Source organism: Panthera onca, chromosome F1 (assembly GCF_046562875.1).
Source record: "Panthera onca isolate mPanOnc1 chromosome F1, mPanOnc1 haplotype 2, whole genome shotgun sequence".
Classification (NCBI taxonomy): domain Eukaryota; kingdom Metazoa; phylum Chordata; class Mammalia; order Carnivora; family Felidae; genus Panthera; species Panthera onca.
The window spans coordinates 47,982,350-48,002,831 of NC_138355.1; the positions used below are offsets into that span (position 1 = coordinate 47,982,350).

Sequence of the window (20,482 nt, forward strand, 5' to 3'; positions counted from 1 at the left end):
GTGAGATTCAGTCAGCCATATTTATCACTCTTATAAAAATATATACAGCCTTATAACTTACACATTTTTATAGTTTCCTCTACTGGGTAGTAGAGTCTAATTTAAAGGCCAGCATATCTCTTTATACCTCTTTTTAGGTCTTGGAGACCAGAGCTTTCCAGTAACAAACACTTCATTATTATTTATTAAATTAGATATTAAAAATATGCCTCAGTTAATAGAAATAACAAAATGAAGTTATGATCTGACAACTATTATCTTGTGTGTGTGTGTGTGTGTGTGTGTGTGTGTGTGTGTGTGTGTGTGTGTTTTGGGAGAAGGTGGTGAATAAGAAGGAAGCTAATGCAAAGCTATGGGACGTGTGAAAACTCTCAGGATCTTTCTAGAATAACACTATCAGTTGAGCCTTGGCCTCAATTCATTACAATGAAATGTTATTTGAGTTAAAATATTTTCTTTTCTCAGGAGATCATTATAGCAAGATGTGACCTTCAAAATCGCATACTATGAGAATAGGGAATCTTAGAAGATCAAAGAACTCATATTATGGACAATAAGCTCATCACGTGGAATTTTTGTCAATTGTCATATTCATCTTATAAATTTCTCTTTTGATATTATCCACAAAGTCACTTGTGACTTCTTAAATTAGCTTCATGAGCTTCTTTTCTATGCCATTTCATAATTGTAGAGAGAAAAATATCTAATAAAAAGCCAAATTACTAAATTTATTTTTCTTACAGTGCTAAAATGTTGGTTAAAATATTCTTTGGGAAATAGCATTTCATTTTTCTTGCATTGTACAGACAGTTTATGTGACAATGCCTGCTGTTGTAATTGAATGTAGTTTTATGCCTAAGGCTAGGAATCACTCACTCATAAATATGTTGTTACAAAATATACCATATTGGATTGTTAGTGTGATGCAAATGCTTTTTTGTGTGTGTGTGTTTTTAAATGTAGGTTGTTTTCCAGTCTCAGTATCATCACAGAGCTTACTCACCCAGCCAACATGAGATTCATGCAATTCAGAGCCAAAGACTGTTACTCTCTTGCTCTTTCAAAACTGGAAAAGGTAAGACTTCCTATTAAGGAGGTTGCATTTAACTATTTTTCTTGAAAGAGTAACTCTGAAATTCCTGTATATAGAAAGAAATGCCATGGGATAGTAAAAATAAAAATGCTGCTGTGAATTCTTGTTTTGGAGCTAAAAATCTTTGTTTATAATTTTTTAAGGGAGTTGATGGATTTGAACCATTGGTATCACAAGTGACCATACTGAAGATATCTTGTTCTCTCATCATTTATTATAGATTGAAAGCATGATTTAAGAAAGAGTTGAATGCAACAAGAATGCATATACCCGCTTATAATGTCAGTTATGTTGATAATATCATGAGCGCTATGTCAAGAAATCCATGTTGTATAGAAGGCTTTGCAGTTTAAAATAATCCTTAAGGCCTTAGAAAAGGCTTTCTTGAAAGTTAGCTTCCCAGATGTCACCAACACAATCTGAGACAAAGCTGAGTTTATTGCTTACTTAGATAAGGGAGATGGTCATCTCAGAACTTTGGCAGTGCTTTAAAACTGGGTCAAAGTTTATTGGGTTTTGGAAATCTTATTTAGTGAGGGTCTTTTGAAGTGGGAGTTTGATTAGGATTCACAAGGGATCAGGGTAATGTGAACGGACAAAGTAGTTATGTGGACAGAGAGGTGTGGTTTCCATGCTTAATGTCTAGACAGAGTGTCAGGGTAAATGGTTTTTGCATGCAGCATTGACTTGATATTAGTATACTGGGAGAATTTCATATAGAGAAAACAATAAGATTCAATCTTATACATGTGAAAATGTGTTAAGTCTGTTCTATCTTCATTGTTTATAACAATATAAGAGATACAGAAAACGATGCCTTATATTTGTTGTTGTTGTTGTTTGGTTAGTTCATTTTTTCACTTCATTTTGTTTTGATTACATAGTCCTAATTGCTAGGAGATATATTGCTGAGTAAGGGCATTTCTGTACTCTGGTTTGTTGATATCCAGCTTCAGAGCTGGTCACATACATTGTGTCAGTAGAGCCTTCCCACTGTTCCTTTATTGTCATAGTTAAGTTTTGTCAGGCACTGCCTTCAGAAGAGGGAACTGAGTTTAAGCCAGGTAAAATAAGTTTTCCAAGATTACATAGCTGTCAAGTCAGTGCAGAGAATCTTAAAGACATTAGCATTGAGGACAGAAAACTTCCATTATGCCACACTGCTTTAACAACATAGAAAGGGTGGTGGCAGGCATAGTGAATTGGCTCAGCATCCACAGACAAACCCAGTTACCAGGAATCCAGCTGGAATCGGTGCTGGCTTGGTGTCTGATGGTCTCCTTCATGACAAAGTGAGCGAGGATCACCTAGTGATGAAGAATGCAAGCTCCAGAGTTCGATTGGTCCATTTCTCTACTACTTTCTAGGAATGGAACCTGGCTAAATAAATTATTTACACATTGATAGCTTTGGGATTCTTCTCTGGAAATAATGGTAATAGACAAATAATAGGATCGCTGCAAGATTACACCGCATGATCTATCCAAAACATTTAGCTGTTTTGTCGTATAGTCAGTACCTAAATAAATGGTACTAAAAACATAATTATAAATTGTTGTGGATGTCACTAATAAACATTCCATTCTGTGTATTCAATTTTACGCCGAATAGATGTTTCAAGGTCATAACTGTGGAAGATGTTTTCAGTAATGTTGACTGCATGTGTCTATATTTTTGTGTGTCTGTTGCATTAGGGAAAAAGAACAAAATGATATTTTTATTTTTGTTGGGGAATTAATTTAAACTCTTCTGCCAGCCTAGAAATCCTCTTCACAAATGTAGGAAAGTTTTACTTGCATAAGCATTAAATCAGACTGCAATATATCTCAAGCAATCCACTAAAGAGATTGCAAAAAACAGAAAGGCATCTCATCCTTTTATACAGCCAGGCAAATACAGTCATTTGCATACATGCTAATGTCTTGATAGAAAGGAAAAATAAAACTTCTTGTATTTCTGCAACAAGTAAAAGTTACAACTTCAAGCCCGGCACCTAGGCTAACCTCTCACAGAGACCGAAAGACAGGATGCTTTATGCTCACATTTCAGAAAGATAGTTCTAAAGCTCCCAAGAAAGACTTCACTGATTTGCAAAAACTGACTACAGATTATTCAGGTTTTCAAAAGGTTTGCATCCCACTCAACTAGAGAAAGAACTTACAACCGCAAGTTTTCTAGGGGAAATGCTTTAGCAAAAAAGAGCAGGAAGGAATGAGTTTTCTTTGTCTTTTGGCATCAGGGGAATTCACTTATTTTTTAGATTTGTATTTACTCTGACATGCTCTAGATATTTCCCAAAATAAATAAAGGAATTCGGTACATTCCCTAATTGTTTAGAAGTAGAGGGGCCAGGGGAATTGGAATTAAAACCAATTGGTTTGGAGGTTATAAAGTCATAGGAAATTCTTTTCAATTCAGTCATTACCACTTTGTTCATCTAAATAAGGATTTGGTACATAGAAAGTTTTTAGACTTTTGGACTGTTTTGACTTAAATTGTGTTCCTCCCCCTCAAAAAAACATGTGTTGGAGTCCTAACCTCTAGTACCTCTGAATGTGATCTTATTTGAAGATAAGGTTTTTATAGGCGTAATTGGATTAAAGAAGACCATTGAGGGGGGGGGGGTCCTAATCTAATACAGTTGGCATTCTTATAACAATAGTAAATTTGGACACAGAAACAGACACACATAAAGGGAAGACAATGGGAAGAGAAACAGGGAGAAGACAGCCATTCACAAGTCAAGAACAGCCTGGAACAGATCCTTCACTTAAAATCCTCAGAAGCAACCGATGGTGGTGACATGTTAATTTCAGACTTCCAACCTCCAGAGCTCTCAGGCAATAAATTTCTGTTGTGTAAGCCACCCGGTCTGGAGTACTTTGTTAGGGCAGCGCTAGGAAACTAACACATGTGCCATCAATGATATGGTAACTGTTCATTTCCAGTCAGTGCTTTTTATCTGATATAAATACAGCTAACTTATCTCTTAAAGTAATTATCTTTCTTTGTCTTCTGGATGCAAGGAGATATTTTTAGGATTAGGAAACTGACCTTTGTTTCTAGTATTTGAGTATCACGTTCTAGAGTTACATTGGCTGAGGAATAGGTAGATTTTTATTCTTTTGAATGTAATTATGAATATCATTTTATTCTATCTATAATTAGATGCACTTACACAGATGAAACCTTCACCTTTAGAAACATAATCAGTTTTTGAATTAGAAACAAACAACAGCTGGGCTGCTTGCCACACTTTTTTGACACTAAGTGGTTTCCATTTAAACTCAAGAAATGCTGGAATTGGTCAGGATGCTTGTGGAAGATTAGATTGCTTTGACCCTGGCTGCTTTACTTGTGTGATGATTACATTTGGGTGGTTTCCTGGTAGACCCTGCATTCTAATAGAACCTTGGTTGCCATTGGTAATGCAAGTAATAATCTGTAAGGATTCTCTGGAAGAGGCCACTCACGGAAGAATATCCACAATAATAACTTCCATTAGGAAGAGGAGAGAACTGAGAACATGGAAGGATTACTGGTCTGTGACAATGATGTGAGCAATAGATATTGTTGAGGACCTCCGTCTGTTCTTATAAAAAGAATTAAGTCCTTGATTATTCCTTGATTACTTTTCTTAGATTTGCTGTCTGGAGGTACTCCTTTTTCTGTTGTTTTATGTGACCCCTGTCTCACCGCAAGCTTCTTCCTAAGCTATTTTTATCCACGTCACTTTGGGAGTACATACTTCTTGCAGCCTGTGTGAGTTTTGTATCTTGCTTATTGCTTATGCAAATTTGAAAAAAATCTAAAGATCTTTAAGCTTATGAAAGCACTTTTTTCCCAAGACATTTAAAGTCTAAAGATTTTTCAGACTAGTCTGCTAATTTCTCTCAAAAACTTGATAAACTTCTGGTATACTTACTTCCATAAATTTTTATGGCCAGACTGTCCTCAAAATTCCTTCTTAAAATATAATTTTTGAGTTTTTATTTCTTCGTCTCCTCAATCCATGCATCTCTCTATCTCCTTGGAAGCTACCTTGAGGTTATTGAGACAATAGTGTTGGGTTCGACTTTGTTGTTCAATGCCTTGTTTCAGTTTTCTCTCCTGTGCTGTTGGCATTTAGAAGTACACAATTTTTAAATATTGGAGGCTCCTAATCTCTCAGCTACCTGTTTATTTTTAGTCTCTACTTGAAACTAATTCTTGCCTGAACTACTGCTGTCCTTGTAATGTCCAACGAAAGACAGCAAGCAAATAACTGCATATACACACCAATATTAAACAGATAGAAGTTTTTATGAGCCAGGACTGGGAATGGCAAATAAACTTCCACCCGTATGCCATTGGCTAGAACTCAATCGTGTGTCCACACCAACTTCAAGGGAGACTGGGAAATGTAGTTCAGTCATGTGCCTAAGAAGAATTGGGCAGTAGATTTTGGTGGACAGTCAACATTCTCTGTCACATGCAATATATCACACTGATTTTTTTCAAATATATATAATCAAGACATTTTCTGAACATTAGTGCTTTAGTTGGCATTTTCCCATTATCTGATCTTTCTTTTGTCATTATCCACTTTTGTTCCTGAGTTGTTTTGCTTTACAATATTCTTTTTGTCCTGGATATTCCCATTACTGCCAGTGTTTTCCCAATATTACTTCCCACATTTGGACATTGGTCATGTTGGGTCATTGAGACTTCCCCTAAAAAAGTAAGTGTAACAGGCATCAGAAACACAGTATTGGAGCTAAGCAGAGATGAAAAATGTGACAGATAATAAGGAAACAAAGAAGAGGAGGACAACAATATGGAAAAGAGAAATTTCTATCTCATTTCCCTCTGAAGACTTATTTCATCTCTCTTGTTTTGATGCATTTCATAAAAAAGCCTTTTATTCATGCAGATGACACAATTTGCTTTAAAACTGCTTCCTTTAAAATGGCTTTGGAACTATCACCATTCCTCAATAATGATCATAATTACACTTGAGCAATCATATGGTAATTGCACACTAATGTAAGAGGCAAAGTAATGAAAATATGCGTTTAATAGTGTGGTATTATATATATATGTATATATATATATATATATGTATATATATATATATATATATATATATATATATATATATATATGTTTTGTCTTTGTCCCCGGTTCCTAATGCAGAGCTTCAAAAAAATCTTGGAATTTAGGAGTGTCTTTTGTTGTTCATATCTTTCAACCATACCTGATTTTATGCTAAGGAGGCAACTCATAGAGGAGATAGCTTCAGCATGAGAACCAGAAAAAGCAACCTTATGATTAGAATATTGAAACTTTCAATATCTTCATCACCTTCCAAACCTCCAGGGACAGAAGAGGGGCTGGACATTGAGTTTAATCACATGACTAATGACTTAATTAATCGTGTCTACATAATGAAACTGATAAAAACTCTGAAAAACGAGGATTCGAGAGCTTCCTGGTAGGTCAACATATTGATGTACCAAGAAAGCAGCATGTCCTGACTTCATCGGGACAGAAGCTGCTATGCTCACGATCCTTCCAGATTTGCCCTGTGTCCTTTTTTTATCCACCATTCATTTTCATTCTTTATAATAAAATGATAATTATTAAATATAGCATTTTCATGAGTTCTGTGAGCATTCTAGCAAATTATCAAAACTGAGGGAACTGTGGAAAGCCCCAAATTTATAGCAGTCTGGACAGAAGTACAGTTGCCTTGGACTTGTGACTGAGGGTAGTCTTGTGGGACTGAGGCCCCTTAACCTCTGGGGTCTGAGTCAACTCTGGGTAGTGTCATAATTGAATTGAATTGTAGGACATCCAGTTGGTGTCACAGAACTGGTGTCAGACTGCAAAGAGTCATGTCTGCAAATCATATCATTTTGTAGTCAGTGATAGAGCAAAATGATAAAAATTGGAGATAGCTTCTGGGAGAAATAAGTGAAGACTATCAGAATTATTTGTTCAACATATCAACTGTGTAAAAGCAAGAAGGCAAATTTTTCATGTTCTCAATTTAAACTGAAGCCAATAAATATTTACTAAGCACCAATTATGAGCCAAATACCTTACTAAATGCTAGAGGTTTCCAATAGAATAAATACTTGCAATTTGTAATGTGATGGGAGGAACAGATAGATATATAGGAACAGACAAAACACATGGCCTTACTTTTTTTGTGTGTGCAAATAATTGGACTACTTTTTGTTCATAATCAAAGTACTAGAATGGCTGAATGCAAGTTTGGTATTAGCTGCCTACATGAGATTTGATTCATTAGGAAAGATTTTTATCCTGTTTTTAAGCAAATATTTACCTTTTCCCTTACTGGTCCATAAAGAATTTGAAGAAAATATTGGTATTAGTTTCTATTTCTTTTGAATGTAGAAAAGCATTACTTGATCCACTCTGGAGGAGTGATAAAATGTTATTTATGTGGATAATTATTAATACCTTTTTAATGGTTATTTATTTTTGAGAGAGAGCACAAATGGGGTGAGAAGCAGAGAGAGAGAGGAGAGAGAGAATCCCAAGCAGGCTATGTGCTGTCAGTGCCGGGCTCAATGCAGGCCTCGATCTCATAAAATGTGAGATGATGACCTGGGCCAAAATCAAGTGTCAGACGCTTAACTGACTGAGCCACCCAGGTACCCCTGGGCAAAGTCTTTCTTCAGGTATTTTTCAAAACATCATGTCTATGCTGATAACCTAGTCAGAGTGGAATTTCTCCTGTAATTATTGTGTCAGTGGTATTTTCTAACCTTTCCTGTTCCAAAATTTCCCCCAGCAAGAACTATCAGCTGCTTCTGCAGACATTTTATTTGGTTCTAATTCTTGATCTCTTTTCAGTGAGATATCTGCATGTCACATGCTGTTTTGTTTTTCAGACCTTCCCTTGTCATGGGAATTATTGTTGATTTACCTTATTTTACTAATTTTTAAAAGGATACTTGTGTTTTATGAACTATAACTTTTGAACAACATTAAATGGTACTGAACTTACCTTTATTTTTGAAAAGTACATACAGGTAGTTTATTTTATAGTTTATAAAAGCACAAGAAGGAATAGCTGTTGCTTTTCTCAAAACCAAAGCTAATGAAACTGTAAATATTTTAGATCTCTTATTCTGTAAAAAAGCAGAATAAGATCATGCACATGGAATGCGTGATTGCTTCCTGTTTGTTTGGCAAACTTGTCTTTTAAGGCTCTACTCTGATGTCACTTCATCTACGACACCATCTGCATCCTCGTGAGGCTTCTTTAATACTTAGACTTCTACAGGCTCACATCACATGGCTTTGTAAATACTTGATTTTAAGTCTGTCTGTTAAGCAAAACTATGAATACCTGCAAAATTGGAATCTTCTGTTAATCATCTTTGCATCCTATCAACCCAGTTCAGTGCCTGATACATAACAGTTAATGGATAAGTGTTTCTTGATTGCACTGCTTTGTTTTTTCCGAAGCCATGGGAATAGTCAAAGCTTTTTTTTTTCCTTTTTTCCCCCTTAATTTAACACACATTGTAAATGTGTTTTTAGTTTACTATATTATTTCTGATATAAGTTACTGTTTAAACAAGATATGAGCTAACAGATCTCTTGACTCATTTCCAACTACGTATCTTATCTTCCAAAGTGGAAACCAAGAGCCTGACCGTACAACCAGGTGATACAGATGAATCAAGTGAATCATATGTAAGAAAGAATGAATCTAAAAGGAAGCAGATGCTTTCAATTATGGCCAGTTGTTGACATGACCTATGATATCAGATTTTCTAAATGTAAAAGGAATCAGAAATTTAGACTCTTAGGTTAAGTGTTGGAACTTAGTCAGCCTCAGTAAATTCACGCAGGCCAAATGACACTCCTGCAGTTTCAATTAGACTGTGCACTGCCAATGTATAACTGCTAGTGTATGTGTTGTTTTTGAGAGACAGAGGGGTAGATAAATGATACTGTCCCAAGAATCATGCTGGAGGGGCACCTGGGTGGCTCAGTCAGTTAAGCGTCTGACTGCGGCTCAGGTCATGATCTACAGCTTGTGAGTTTCAGCCCCGCATCGGGCTCTGTGCTGACAGCTCAGAGACTGGAGCCTGCTTTGGGTTCTGTGTCTCCCTCTCTCTCTCTCTGCCCCTCCCCTGCTCACACTCTGTCTCTCTCTTTCTCAAAAAAATAAATAAACATTAAAAAAATTAAAAAAAAAAAAGAATCACACTGGAGTGGATAGTAAGACTAAGTGTTAGTCATGTATAATTTTCCCCCATATATAAAATGGCATTTATAAAAGGGAGGTTTAAGAAATTAATCCAACTTCTTCTTTGTCTAGAGGAAAGAAATTGTGGAATGTATTCTCATCAAGATGGAATGAGTTACTTGAGCTCTTACTTTTTTATGTAACTTAAAAATTAGTAGGACTCAAAAATTTTATTATAGGATCTTCAGTGTTTTTTCTCCACTATAAGGGAAGTTAATACTAAAAAAGAGAGTAAATCACAAATGCAGAATTGTTCACATACACAGAAGGGCAGCACCCCTCGATAAGAAAGTGTTTTCTGAGTGTGTAAAGCATAATAACCATTTAGAGAATGAGGAGGATTTTCAGAGCTGACATTAAGAACAGTGAATTCTCTAAGATGAGAATATTATCCACTGTGAGGTAGAATCTTAATCTGGGGAAGGAATTTTCGTATCTCATCAGACAGCCAATCTGACTCATCAATATCCATGCTGGGAAGAACTGAGAAGTCATCTCCAAACCACCTACACGTACTGTTCAAACTAAGCGTTCTCGACACCTTGCCTCCTAAATTAGAGAATATACTAGGATGTAATGGACACAGACAAAAATTGGGGCACCACTTGCTTATTTTTCCTTTTGCCCTCTCCCTACAATCTCGTGAGGATATTCTTACAGTCTAGACAGTCTTCTCAACCAGATGGATGGGATGAATGTGGTGTAATAACTCGTGTCACTACTTGGAAGGGTCTCATCTGTCCAAGAGCCTCATCTGTCCTCTTGGACAGACCTCATTTGTTTGTCCAGGGGAAGCCCAGGGGTCAAATCACCCTCATGCCTTCACAATAAGCAAGGGCAGTAGTCCTCCTTCATTCTTTGAGCAGTAGTCTTTTGCACACAGTCTTCAAATCGGGGTATGGGAGGCTCTCCTTCCCTTCCTCCAGATTTGCTACTTTGGAAACGGGAGCTTACTTCCTTTGCCTTAAACGCCAAAGTTAACATTGTCATTTGATCATAGCTAAGATATGAGTTTTTTATTTGCTTAGCTGTATCTATTTTTTCCAAGGAAAGGTGGCAGAAACCAGCATTTTTGAGATTACTGTTGGCTAAGTAAAAGATAACTTCCGTTCTTAAGAAGCCCCGTACAATCTTACACAAGCATTTGCTCTCATGTCTTCATTTATTAAGGGAAGTTAATTGCAACAAAATTTTTCAAAAGAAACTCCCATACACTGTGATACACACACACACATAATACACACACACACACAGTTTCTTTTCTTTCCTTTTCTTTCTTTCTTTCTTTCTTTCTTTCTTTCTTTCTTTCTTTCTTTTTCTTCTTCTTCTTCTTCTTCTTCTTCTTCTTCTTCTTCTTCTTCTTCTTCTTCTTCTTCTTCTTCTTCTCCTTTTTGGCATTTAAAGAACTTAGCTGCAGTTTGGTGTGGCTGGGCACAACTTAAAGGTATTTAGAGAAATGAAAACTCAGATGACAGAAAGTTGGAAACCCCTGGATGTGGTGGCTCCTACCTGCCTATTTTTGTGTCCTCACATAGGAGAATATCCAAAAGCAAAGCTTCCAGGTGTTATGATACTTTATGTGGTTTTAGGGGTTTTTTTTTTGCATTTTATTAAGTCCTTTATTGTGTTTGTTCTTTTTATTATATTACCTCAAGTCTTTTGCAGAAATATATATGAAGAGTAAATATTTTTAACCTAGAGAACAAACTGGTGGTTACCAGAGGACAGGTGGGTGGGGGATGGGTGAAACAGGTGATGGAGACTAAGGAGGGCATTTGTGATGAGCACCCAGTGTCTAAGTAAGTGTTGAATCACTAAATTCTGCACCTGAAACCAATATTACACTGCATGTTAACTAACTGGAATTTAAATAAAAATTTGAAAGAATAAACACATGTTTAATATATGAGAGGATTAACCTTCCTTAATTATTGGGTACTTTAACTGATGAAGAAAACTTGGTCATGAAAAATAAAGGGACGTATTAAAAATGCAGTTATATACACTTAACACAATGTGTGAAGTCATGTACATTTGTAGCCACCAACCGTTTAATGAAAATATCTTCTTCACATGTATCAGGAAAACATAAGCAGAAAAACGTAAAATATAGAATCCTCACACATTTTTCCATTTCAAATTTCTGAACAGAAAGAACGAGAGAAAGGTTCTAATTTGGCCTTTATGTTTCGACTTCCTTTTGCTGCTGGGAGGGTGTTCAGCATCAGTATGTTGGACACACTTCTGTATCAGGTATGTGGTGTTTCCTTCTTTTCTCTCTATCATATTTACCCTAATCTCACTTAGATTTTATTAAATGAATAATCCCTCTAGTGTTTCTCATGCAGCTGTTACCTTAAGATTGGTTTTGGAAGTAATTCAGTGTTTTATTTTGTGTGGTTCATGACAAATGTGCCTGTGAAATATTTTGTAAGAAAAACACTATTTTTCAGAATAATCTATGAAATAATTTTTAGTCATTCTTTAGCATCAGTGTCCTACAGTGTTTACTGTGACATTTTAATACATTTTGCCTATTACTCTCAGCATATTACCACACTAAAAAAAAGAAGCTAAGAAAAAAATGATTATAGTAAAAAAAAGACACCCTTCTTCATAATGCACACTTTTTGGAAATAAGACACCAAAGTGATGTCAATAAACTGATAAACCAAGGATGTTTTAAATATCCATTAATTATTGCATACCTTAGAAAATATATTAAAAAGATTTTGCAACATCTAAAACACATTTAGTTTGTTCCTGAACACCAAAGTTAATGTTGTCATTTGATCATAGCTAAGATATTTAGAGATGTTATTTTACACCAATATATTTTAATCTTTTTTTAAGGCTACCAGAAACTGAACAGCAGTAATATTTCGTATTCTCTGACTCAAGTAATCAGACAATTTATAAATGTTTCTATTAAGAGAAAAAAGGTATTCATGGAGCTTTAAATTACTTGATAGCTTTAATCTCAAATTATGTATTCAAACATTTTGTTGTGCTCTTTTCTTTTTGATTATGTATTTTATGTACCCTCTTTTGCAATGCTTGACTGAATAAACTAATCTGAAGATAGTTAGAGCTGGCCTTCGGGCTAATTATGCCCCTGAATATGCCTCTAGCAATGTCACAAACCATCTGCTTATGCCAGATGAGTCCAGGAACAAATGCAACAGAGGAGAATAAACACTCCTATTCACCCTGAAGTTTCCAGACACATTATCTGGGCACTCCAAGAGGGGGACCTCCACCCCCACACACCATTCCCACACATATACTTCTGATCTCTTAAGGGATTGAAGAGCAATCCTGAAACTGAAGATTTTATGTCACTAGCAGTCAAATGGTGGATGTCATTATGCACCAATGTTTTTCAGATTTCTTAGCCCTGGTATCTTATGTTTCAATAAAATCTCACTAGAAAGGCTAATATATGGGGTAAATAAAAGGGAAACTGTTCTATAGAAGTGGAAAGCAGTGGTTATTTCTTTCTCTTCATTTATACCTTATTTTTGTTGTTGTTGTTATAAATACAAATGTAGGAAGTTGGTGTTTTCTGAAGCTAGCGCCGAAAGCGTGAACTAGAACAATAATTTTCAAAGTAGTAACTGTCTATTTAGCTTTGCCTGACATCAGACAAGATATGTTATGTTTCATTTTTCAGATAGGTAAAGAGTAGTCATTTATGGGTTAAAAAAGATATTAGAAATTATAAGTAAATTTCTAAAATTATATAACAAACATGCGTGTATTCTTAAGATATATACTAAATGCCATCTAATTTTTTTGGTTAATGATTTGAATCCATCCTCTTGAGGATAAATGTTTATATTATGTATTTAAGAACTATTATTAATGACTAGAATTGTACAGTGATTTACTATTAATGTAATTCTATTCTAGACATAATATCATTTGCTTCCTCAAAGAAAACTCTGATATAGGCAGTATTATCAATCACAGTAGAGGAGACACAAGGGCTCAGAAAGATAAATTATCCCATGGTTAGTGTGAACCCGCATCTTCAGACCATGCACATCTCATTTGATTACTCACAACCTCATCCCTGTGGTAAATGAGTCCATATTTGTATAGTGTTTGAGTTTCTTGTGGTACTTTTTTTTTTTTTTAACTTACCAGAAGGTTGTTTTTCTTTATCAATATCTTCTCAGTCATCCTTTTTCTCCTTCCCACTTGAAACACAGATCACTTGTACATTTTTAATAGTTTTCTTAATTTTTCTCTTTGTGGACCTGGAAAACAAATGATTAAAAAATAAGTACTAATGGGGCTCCTGGGTGGCTCAGTCTGTTAAGCATCCAACTCTTGGTCTCAACTCAGGTCTTGATCTCACCATCATGAGTTCCAGCCTCATGTTGGGCTCTGTGCTGTGTGTGAAGACTACTTAAAAAAATAAGTATTATCTGCGGAGGCGTCAGGGAGGGGTGGGGGAGAAAAAAGTATTATCGAAAATAAAATTAAATAGATACTAAAGGAAACTGAAAAAAGATTCTTCTGTGATTGAATTATATGAGATTGAATGCATGGATTTTGTGATATCAGGTGGGACTGTCCCTTTTTGGCTCATTCCTACCTCTTGTCTTTGACCTGATGACGTTACAGGACAAATGATCTCTGGATAAGGAATACTTCAGCGACAAACACAGTGAACATTAGCTGTATTACCACATCTGACTCAAAAATAATTTATAACGGGGGCGCCTGGGTGGCTCAGTCGGTTGAGTGTCCGACTTCAGCTCAGGTCATGATCTCGCGGTTTGTGAGTTCGAGCCCCATGTCAGGCTGTGTGCTGACAGCTCAGAGCCTGGAGCCTGCTTCGGATTCTGTGTCTCCCTGTCTCTCTGCCCCTTCCATGCTCATGCTCTGTCTCTCTCTGTCTCTCAATAATAAATAAACATTAAAAAAAATAATTTATAATGGTTATTTGCCAAATCCTCAGTTTACTCTCTTTTCCATGAGCGCTTTCAATTTTTCACTTTGGAAAATAGTTTTAAGTAGTTGAGAATGTATTTATTTTATTTTTTTTAAACATAATTTATTGTTGGGACGCCTGGGTGGCTCAGTCGGTTGGGCATCCGACTTCAGCTCAGGTCATGATCTCACAGTCTGTGAGTTCGAGCCCCACATTGGGTTCTGTGCTGACAGCTTGGAGCCTGGAGCCTGCTGCAGATTCTGTGTCTCCCTCTCTCTCTGCCCCTCCCCTGCTCATGCTTAGTCTCTCTCTGTCTCAAAAATAAATAAAAACATTAAAAAATTTTTAAATATAATTTATTGTCAAATTGGTTTCCATACAACACCCAGTGCTCATCCCAAGTGCCCTCCTCCATGCCCATCACCCACTTTCCCCTCTTGCCCACCCCCTCATCAACCCTCAGTTTGTTCTTGAGAATGTGTTTTAAAAGTCCTCTTTAGCACACACACTGAGTTATGAGTGAAGTTGGACAGTGCTTGTCACCACTGCTCTTGATAACTACAAGAAGACTAACACACCTTAAAACCAAACTGCCATTTCTTTGGCCTGAGATAAGGGAATGGATGTGTTTCCTTATGTGCTCGTTTAAGTGGGAGGGTTTAGTTTTCTGATGCTTGCTGTTGGTAAAAAGTACTGGACAAAGTAGCCTAGTAAATGTATTTAAAAGGTATTATACCTTTAAAAAAAGTCTTTGCTATGCAAAATAACCAGACAATTATTTAATCTTTTCATTTTTTTTAACACTTGAAGATCAAATTCAAGACAGTCATTTTATATAGTTTATGAAATAATTACATGGCATGGTGAAAATGTACTAGTATTGGTTGAAAGTTTTTCTTTTCACTCAGAGCTAAGAATAAATGGAAGAAGTTGGAAGCATTGTTAACTTAATGCTCTGTTGAATAGTATTCTAGCAACATATCAAAATATATGCTACCATTTCAAATAGTTTGATGATGATATTTAATGCTAAAATATTAATCATTAATAATTAGACCTACTGAAATATTAGAAATTTATTCTATTAGCAAGGAGCTTAGTCCCAAAGAAACCCTTTGGAATTATCCCCTTGCAAATTTTAGTTTTCAAGGTTTTTTTTTTTTTTAATATTCTCTATTTTTTTTAACTCATAGTTTTTTGGTATTAAAAATCTAAAAACACTTTTTATCATGACTGATAGCATACATAAAGTTTAAGCATATCAGGATACTCTATAAAACAATCATTCCCCATATTTCCTTATGGACATCTTAACTGTACCTGTGTATTTAAGACACTGACAGGATAGATTTTTATTTCCTTTTTTGTGGGGGCTTAATGATGTGTTATGGGAAGTAACCTTTTACTGGTTAATGGTAAGATGTTCTCACTGAGCTATTCTGTACATTTCATACACATAATAAATACATATTTTGTTTATATTGCAGTCATTTGTAAAGGATTATATGATTTCTATCACCAGACTTCTGTTGGGATTGGATACTACACCAGGATCAGGGTTTCTTTGCTCTGTAAGTTAATATTTGCTGGAATAGAAGATTGTTCTAAGAGATGTTTCTGAAATCCATCTGTGGTATAGTTTGGCTAACTCATATATGTCACTCTTTTCCTCTAATATGTGCTCAAAGAATATCATCATAGTTTTTTTTAATTCTTTAAAAATTTTCGGGGAAACATTATTTTAAGTTAATAATCATGAAAATAGCAATTCTATACAAAATTCAGAACCAGTGTCTTTTTTTTCTAGCTGGCATTTGAGACAGTTTCTGACATGACGTTTAACCCCTTAGTTTTAAAAATGAGTACACTATATCCAGGCGTATTCAGTGAAGTGACTGGCCAACTATTAAGATTTTTGATAAGTGAAGAATGACTAGTACTTAATTATGCCTTCTGTCTGGGAGCCCCGTACTCATTCTGCTACACCTTTTTCTCATTATGAGAGTTATTAGGACTTTAGATGGACAGTTTCTTTTTGTGCTGGAGTGTGTTTTGCACTTGTAGCATTTGTAACATTGGCAGACCCTGCCTGCTAAACTTTAGTGGCAGCCTGTAATCATTGCAACATTCACAAAGTCTACACGTTTTGTAACATCTCCCAGTGAACTAACAGTGACTACTGTCTACCAATATTGAACTAATACAATGTGACTACTGTCTACTCTGTTGAACTAATATAATGTCCTGCTGCCACAAATTGAGTGGTTGGTCTTCTGAAGTTTGAGGAACCCCAGGGATAAGCTGAAGTGAAATGCTATGACTAAGTTCAATACATGGATAAGCACTTACGAATGTCACTTTGAGATTTCAAAGTTTTAATGAATTCTACATTTAAAAAGTGAAAAACAACCACTGTATTTTTACTTTTTTAATGTAATATGTAAATGATTCGTATATCTTATAGATGAAAATCACTGAGGATGACCTATGGATCAGAACTTATGCCAGACTTTACCAGAAGTTGTGCTCTTCTACTGGAGATGTTCCCATTGGGATCTACAGGACTGAGTCCCAGAAACTTACTACATCTGAGGTTTGGAAATACCAAAATATTTCATTTTAATGATTAGCCTGATTAAATATAGCCATTTCTAATCTTGGAAATGGATTTCTAAAAAAAATGTCATAGAAAGTGACAAAGAATGCTTTCTGGACATATAGTGTCATCTCAGAGGCAAAAACTTAAATATTTGTTTAAGTAAACTATGTCAGAATTTCGCAAAACATTGTTGGCTAAGGGGCTATTCTAGAGTTTATGAACTTTGGGTTCTGAATGCCTTTTGTGGATCTAAGATTTTGCATGTCTAGATTGTCAGGTAGCAAATTAATTTTAAGTAACCTTCTGACACATAAGAGAGCTTCTCAGGGCAAGCAATCTAGCTTTCTAATATACTGCTCATTTCATATACACACATTTGGAAGGAAGTAAATTGAAGTTAGTAAGCGTTGAAACTCACATTTTTCAAACTCTAGATAAAGACTACTCTGAAGCCAAGATAAAACCCTTCAGGAGTAGTACCAGACCTTCCCAGAGGAAAGCTCAGTCATTTTAAAAGCAAAATAGAATCTGTTAATATAGAACAAAATTTCTGATGGCCTCATACAGCTGAAAACATATTCACACTGATCTGGCCCCATAATGTTGTTCTAAATAATTTTTAAATCCTTGGTAAAACATGCACTTTAAAATTTTTTTTTTTTTAATATTTATTCTTGAGACAGAGACGGAGCATGAACAGGGGAGGGTCAGAGAGAGAGGGAGACACAGAATCTGAAACAGGCTCCAGGCTCTGAGCTGTCAGCACAGAGCCCCGACGCGGGGCTCGAACCCACCAACTGTGAGATCATGACCTGAGCCAAAGTCAGACGCTTAACCGACTAAGCCACCCAGGCGCCCCATAGCATGCACTTTTTAAATTATATTCTTTTATGAAATAAAAATTTTGGATAAATGTACTATTCTACCAATATTTAGAAAATTACTTAATATAAATATTTTGAAATATTTTTTCTTGAAATATTCTTGAAATATTTTTCTTCTCAAATACCTTAAAGGTATTTGAAATTTTGGTTAGCCATATTTATTTCTGGTCTTATGCAAAATTAACTCAACTGTGAGGCTCGGATCAGTTATATGCATTTCAGTAATCCATGCAGCCATTTTACCAGTTTGTGTTAAAATCAGTGAATCCATAAAGATATATATATATATATATATATATATATATATATATATATATATATATATCTCCATATATATATATTCATATATATATTCATATATATATATATATAAAGAGCTTTATGAGTAAAAGAGTAGATTTTTGTTTATTTGATAAAATTTGTGGTTTGACATTTAAAAAAGTAATATTGAGGGCAGCAGGAAATAGTTCAGTTTTTCTTAGGTGTTTTCTGCCACTTTCACTGTAGATCAGGAGTGCTAAAAGGAACTTTATTGCCATCTCTGCTATTTGTAACATAGTTTAGCCAGATAGTCCTAAAATTTTAAGAATACTGGATCCAAAAAAATTATTATTTGATTAAAAACCTTTAATAGAAGACAAGTGCTTTCACACCTAAGCAATTAACCATTTCTTATTTGAACTTGGTAAATATAAAGGAAATTTACATTCAACAGAGAATTATCATGCTCTTATCTTACATATAGGCTTTGTCAATTTGAATGTAGTAAATTCTGCCCTTGGTCAAGTTCATATTCAGGTCATTTTATATTATTAAGGGACTTTGTTGTATTCTGTTTACATTATATGTAGAGAAGGGATCATAGAGTATTTATATTGCCATGAAGCAGCATTTAACACTATATTTTGGTCAGTTCTTCCCATCACAAAAAAGATCACTTTATTAAAATGTTTATAAATCCCCAAAGCTCTAGCTTATATGGAAAACATATATTCTTGGGGAAATAGAAGGAAACTGAGTTAAATAAAGATGATACTCCTTGTCTTCCTTTATTGAATTCAACTCATCTTTTGGAACATATATTTTTGCCTATTGTATAAAAATTGAGGCAACTTAAATAATTAAAGATAAAAATAAAGCCATCAAGATTTTTTGACAACAAAATATATTAATAGAGGCCGAGAAATGAATGTTATTCTACATCTAAAATGAACTTAGTGCCACAGCTGAGCCAGAATTCTACTTTTACTTTCCTGGCAAGTAAGGCAAAAATAGAACTGTTGAATTATATAGTAATTATAGTCTGATTCATGAAAAGATAAAAATTAATCTTGAGAAAGATTGGTTATTAAAAGAACACATATAATATAAGCTTTCTTATTTAAAAGGTTTTAGATAACATGAAGAAGAGTATCTATCTTCAATCATAGTTTTGTAAGATGCAAAGTGCCATTAAAGTGCATATCTTTTAAATTAATCTTTTATTTATTTTTAAAGGGACATCAATTAAATAATAACTCAGTAAAGACATTGGATTTTGTGTGAAGAGGGAAACTTTTTTTCCTGACCATACAAAAACAAAGAATAAGACCTTAGCATCTCTGATGAGATGAAAGAGTGACTCATACATTCCACCATCTTTCTCAAATACCAGATGGTTCAAGAAAAGTCACGTTAGAATTCAAATGATTTACCTTTGCCTCAAATACGAAGGTTGTCTTACTTTAACTGAAGAAAGACACCAGATTTCAGGAGGTAGAAACTTCATTTAATAATTAGAATTGAAGAGTCTAACGTATTCTTTTCGGATAGCTGTCAGATCCCCATTCCCCTTGACAGTTCAGATAGCCGTATTACTGTCCCTCACTCCACACTGGCAAAGATTGAAGATTGTTTCAGTGGAGAGATGACACAGATACTGTGGACTGGGAGACACTAGACATAGTTGAGGGCAGTGATACACACTAAATTCAGGGAGCTTAGTGCAAGGTACATTTTGTATAGTGTACCCATCAGCAGTAGGTTAGAAGAGTCTTCCCTAGGGAATCTGACCAAGCCAAGTGAACAGCCTAAAGATGTAGACATGGGATATTCAATAATCCAGTGATCACCATGAAACTCAATAAAAAATGTTTCAATAGGAGCTTTCAATAAATGTTATCAGTCCCCTACTCTTAAATACAAGTAGACAACTAAAAATTCCATATGTCAAGAAATAGAATGAAACTCAAAGGCACCAAAATAAACAAACATGAAGAAAAAATTATGTAGGAAGGATAGATCATTGAAGAAGAAGACAATTTCAAAGCACAAAATGAAGACTTACATTCCTCAGTATTTACCTAAGACAAATGAAAATACATCCATGCAAAGATTTGCAATTTGCATACGAATGTTCTCAGAAGCATTGTTCATAATAGCCAAAATTTGGAAACAACCTAAATGTCCATCAACTAGTAAACAGATAAACAAAATGTATATCCATACAACAGAATACTATTTATCAATAAAAAGAAACTACTTATATGTACTGTTACTTTGATGAATTCAAAAATATTATGATAGGGATACCTGGGTGGCTCAGTCAGTTCAGCATCTGACTCTTGATTTCAGCTCAGGTCACGATGTCATAGTTGGTGGGTTTGAGCCCCATGTCGGGCTCTGTGCTGATAGCTCAGAGCCCGGAGTCTGC

The 20,482-nt window shown here is 35.1% G+C and overlaps 1 protein-coding gene across 9 annotated transcripts in view; it reads left to right on the forward strand.

Annotated features, from left to right (window-relative positions):
- KCNT2 (potassium sodium-activated channel subfamily T member 2) overlaps positions 1 to 20,482 on the forward strand; it is a 370,200-nt gene that overhangs the window by 300,190 nt on the left and 49,528 nt on the right. For all 9 annotated transcript variants that reach the window (XR_014136444.1, XR_013553237.2, XM_078441196.2 and 6 more), the window contains 4 exons: positions 964 to 1,075; positions 11,517 to 11,618; positions 15,795 to 15,878; positions 16,772 to 16,900. Coding sequence is in view for 7 of the 9 variants with exons in the window: in XM_078441196.2 (XP_078297322.1) it covers positions 964 to 1,075; positions 11,517 to 11,618; positions 15,795 to 15,878; positions 16,772 to 16,900 (427 nt within the window). In the remaining 2 variants the exon portion in view is untranslated. The remainder of the gene's footprint in view (positions 1 to 963; positions 1,076 to 11,516; positions 11,619 to 15,794; positions 15,879 to 16,771; positions 16,901 to 20,482) is intronic.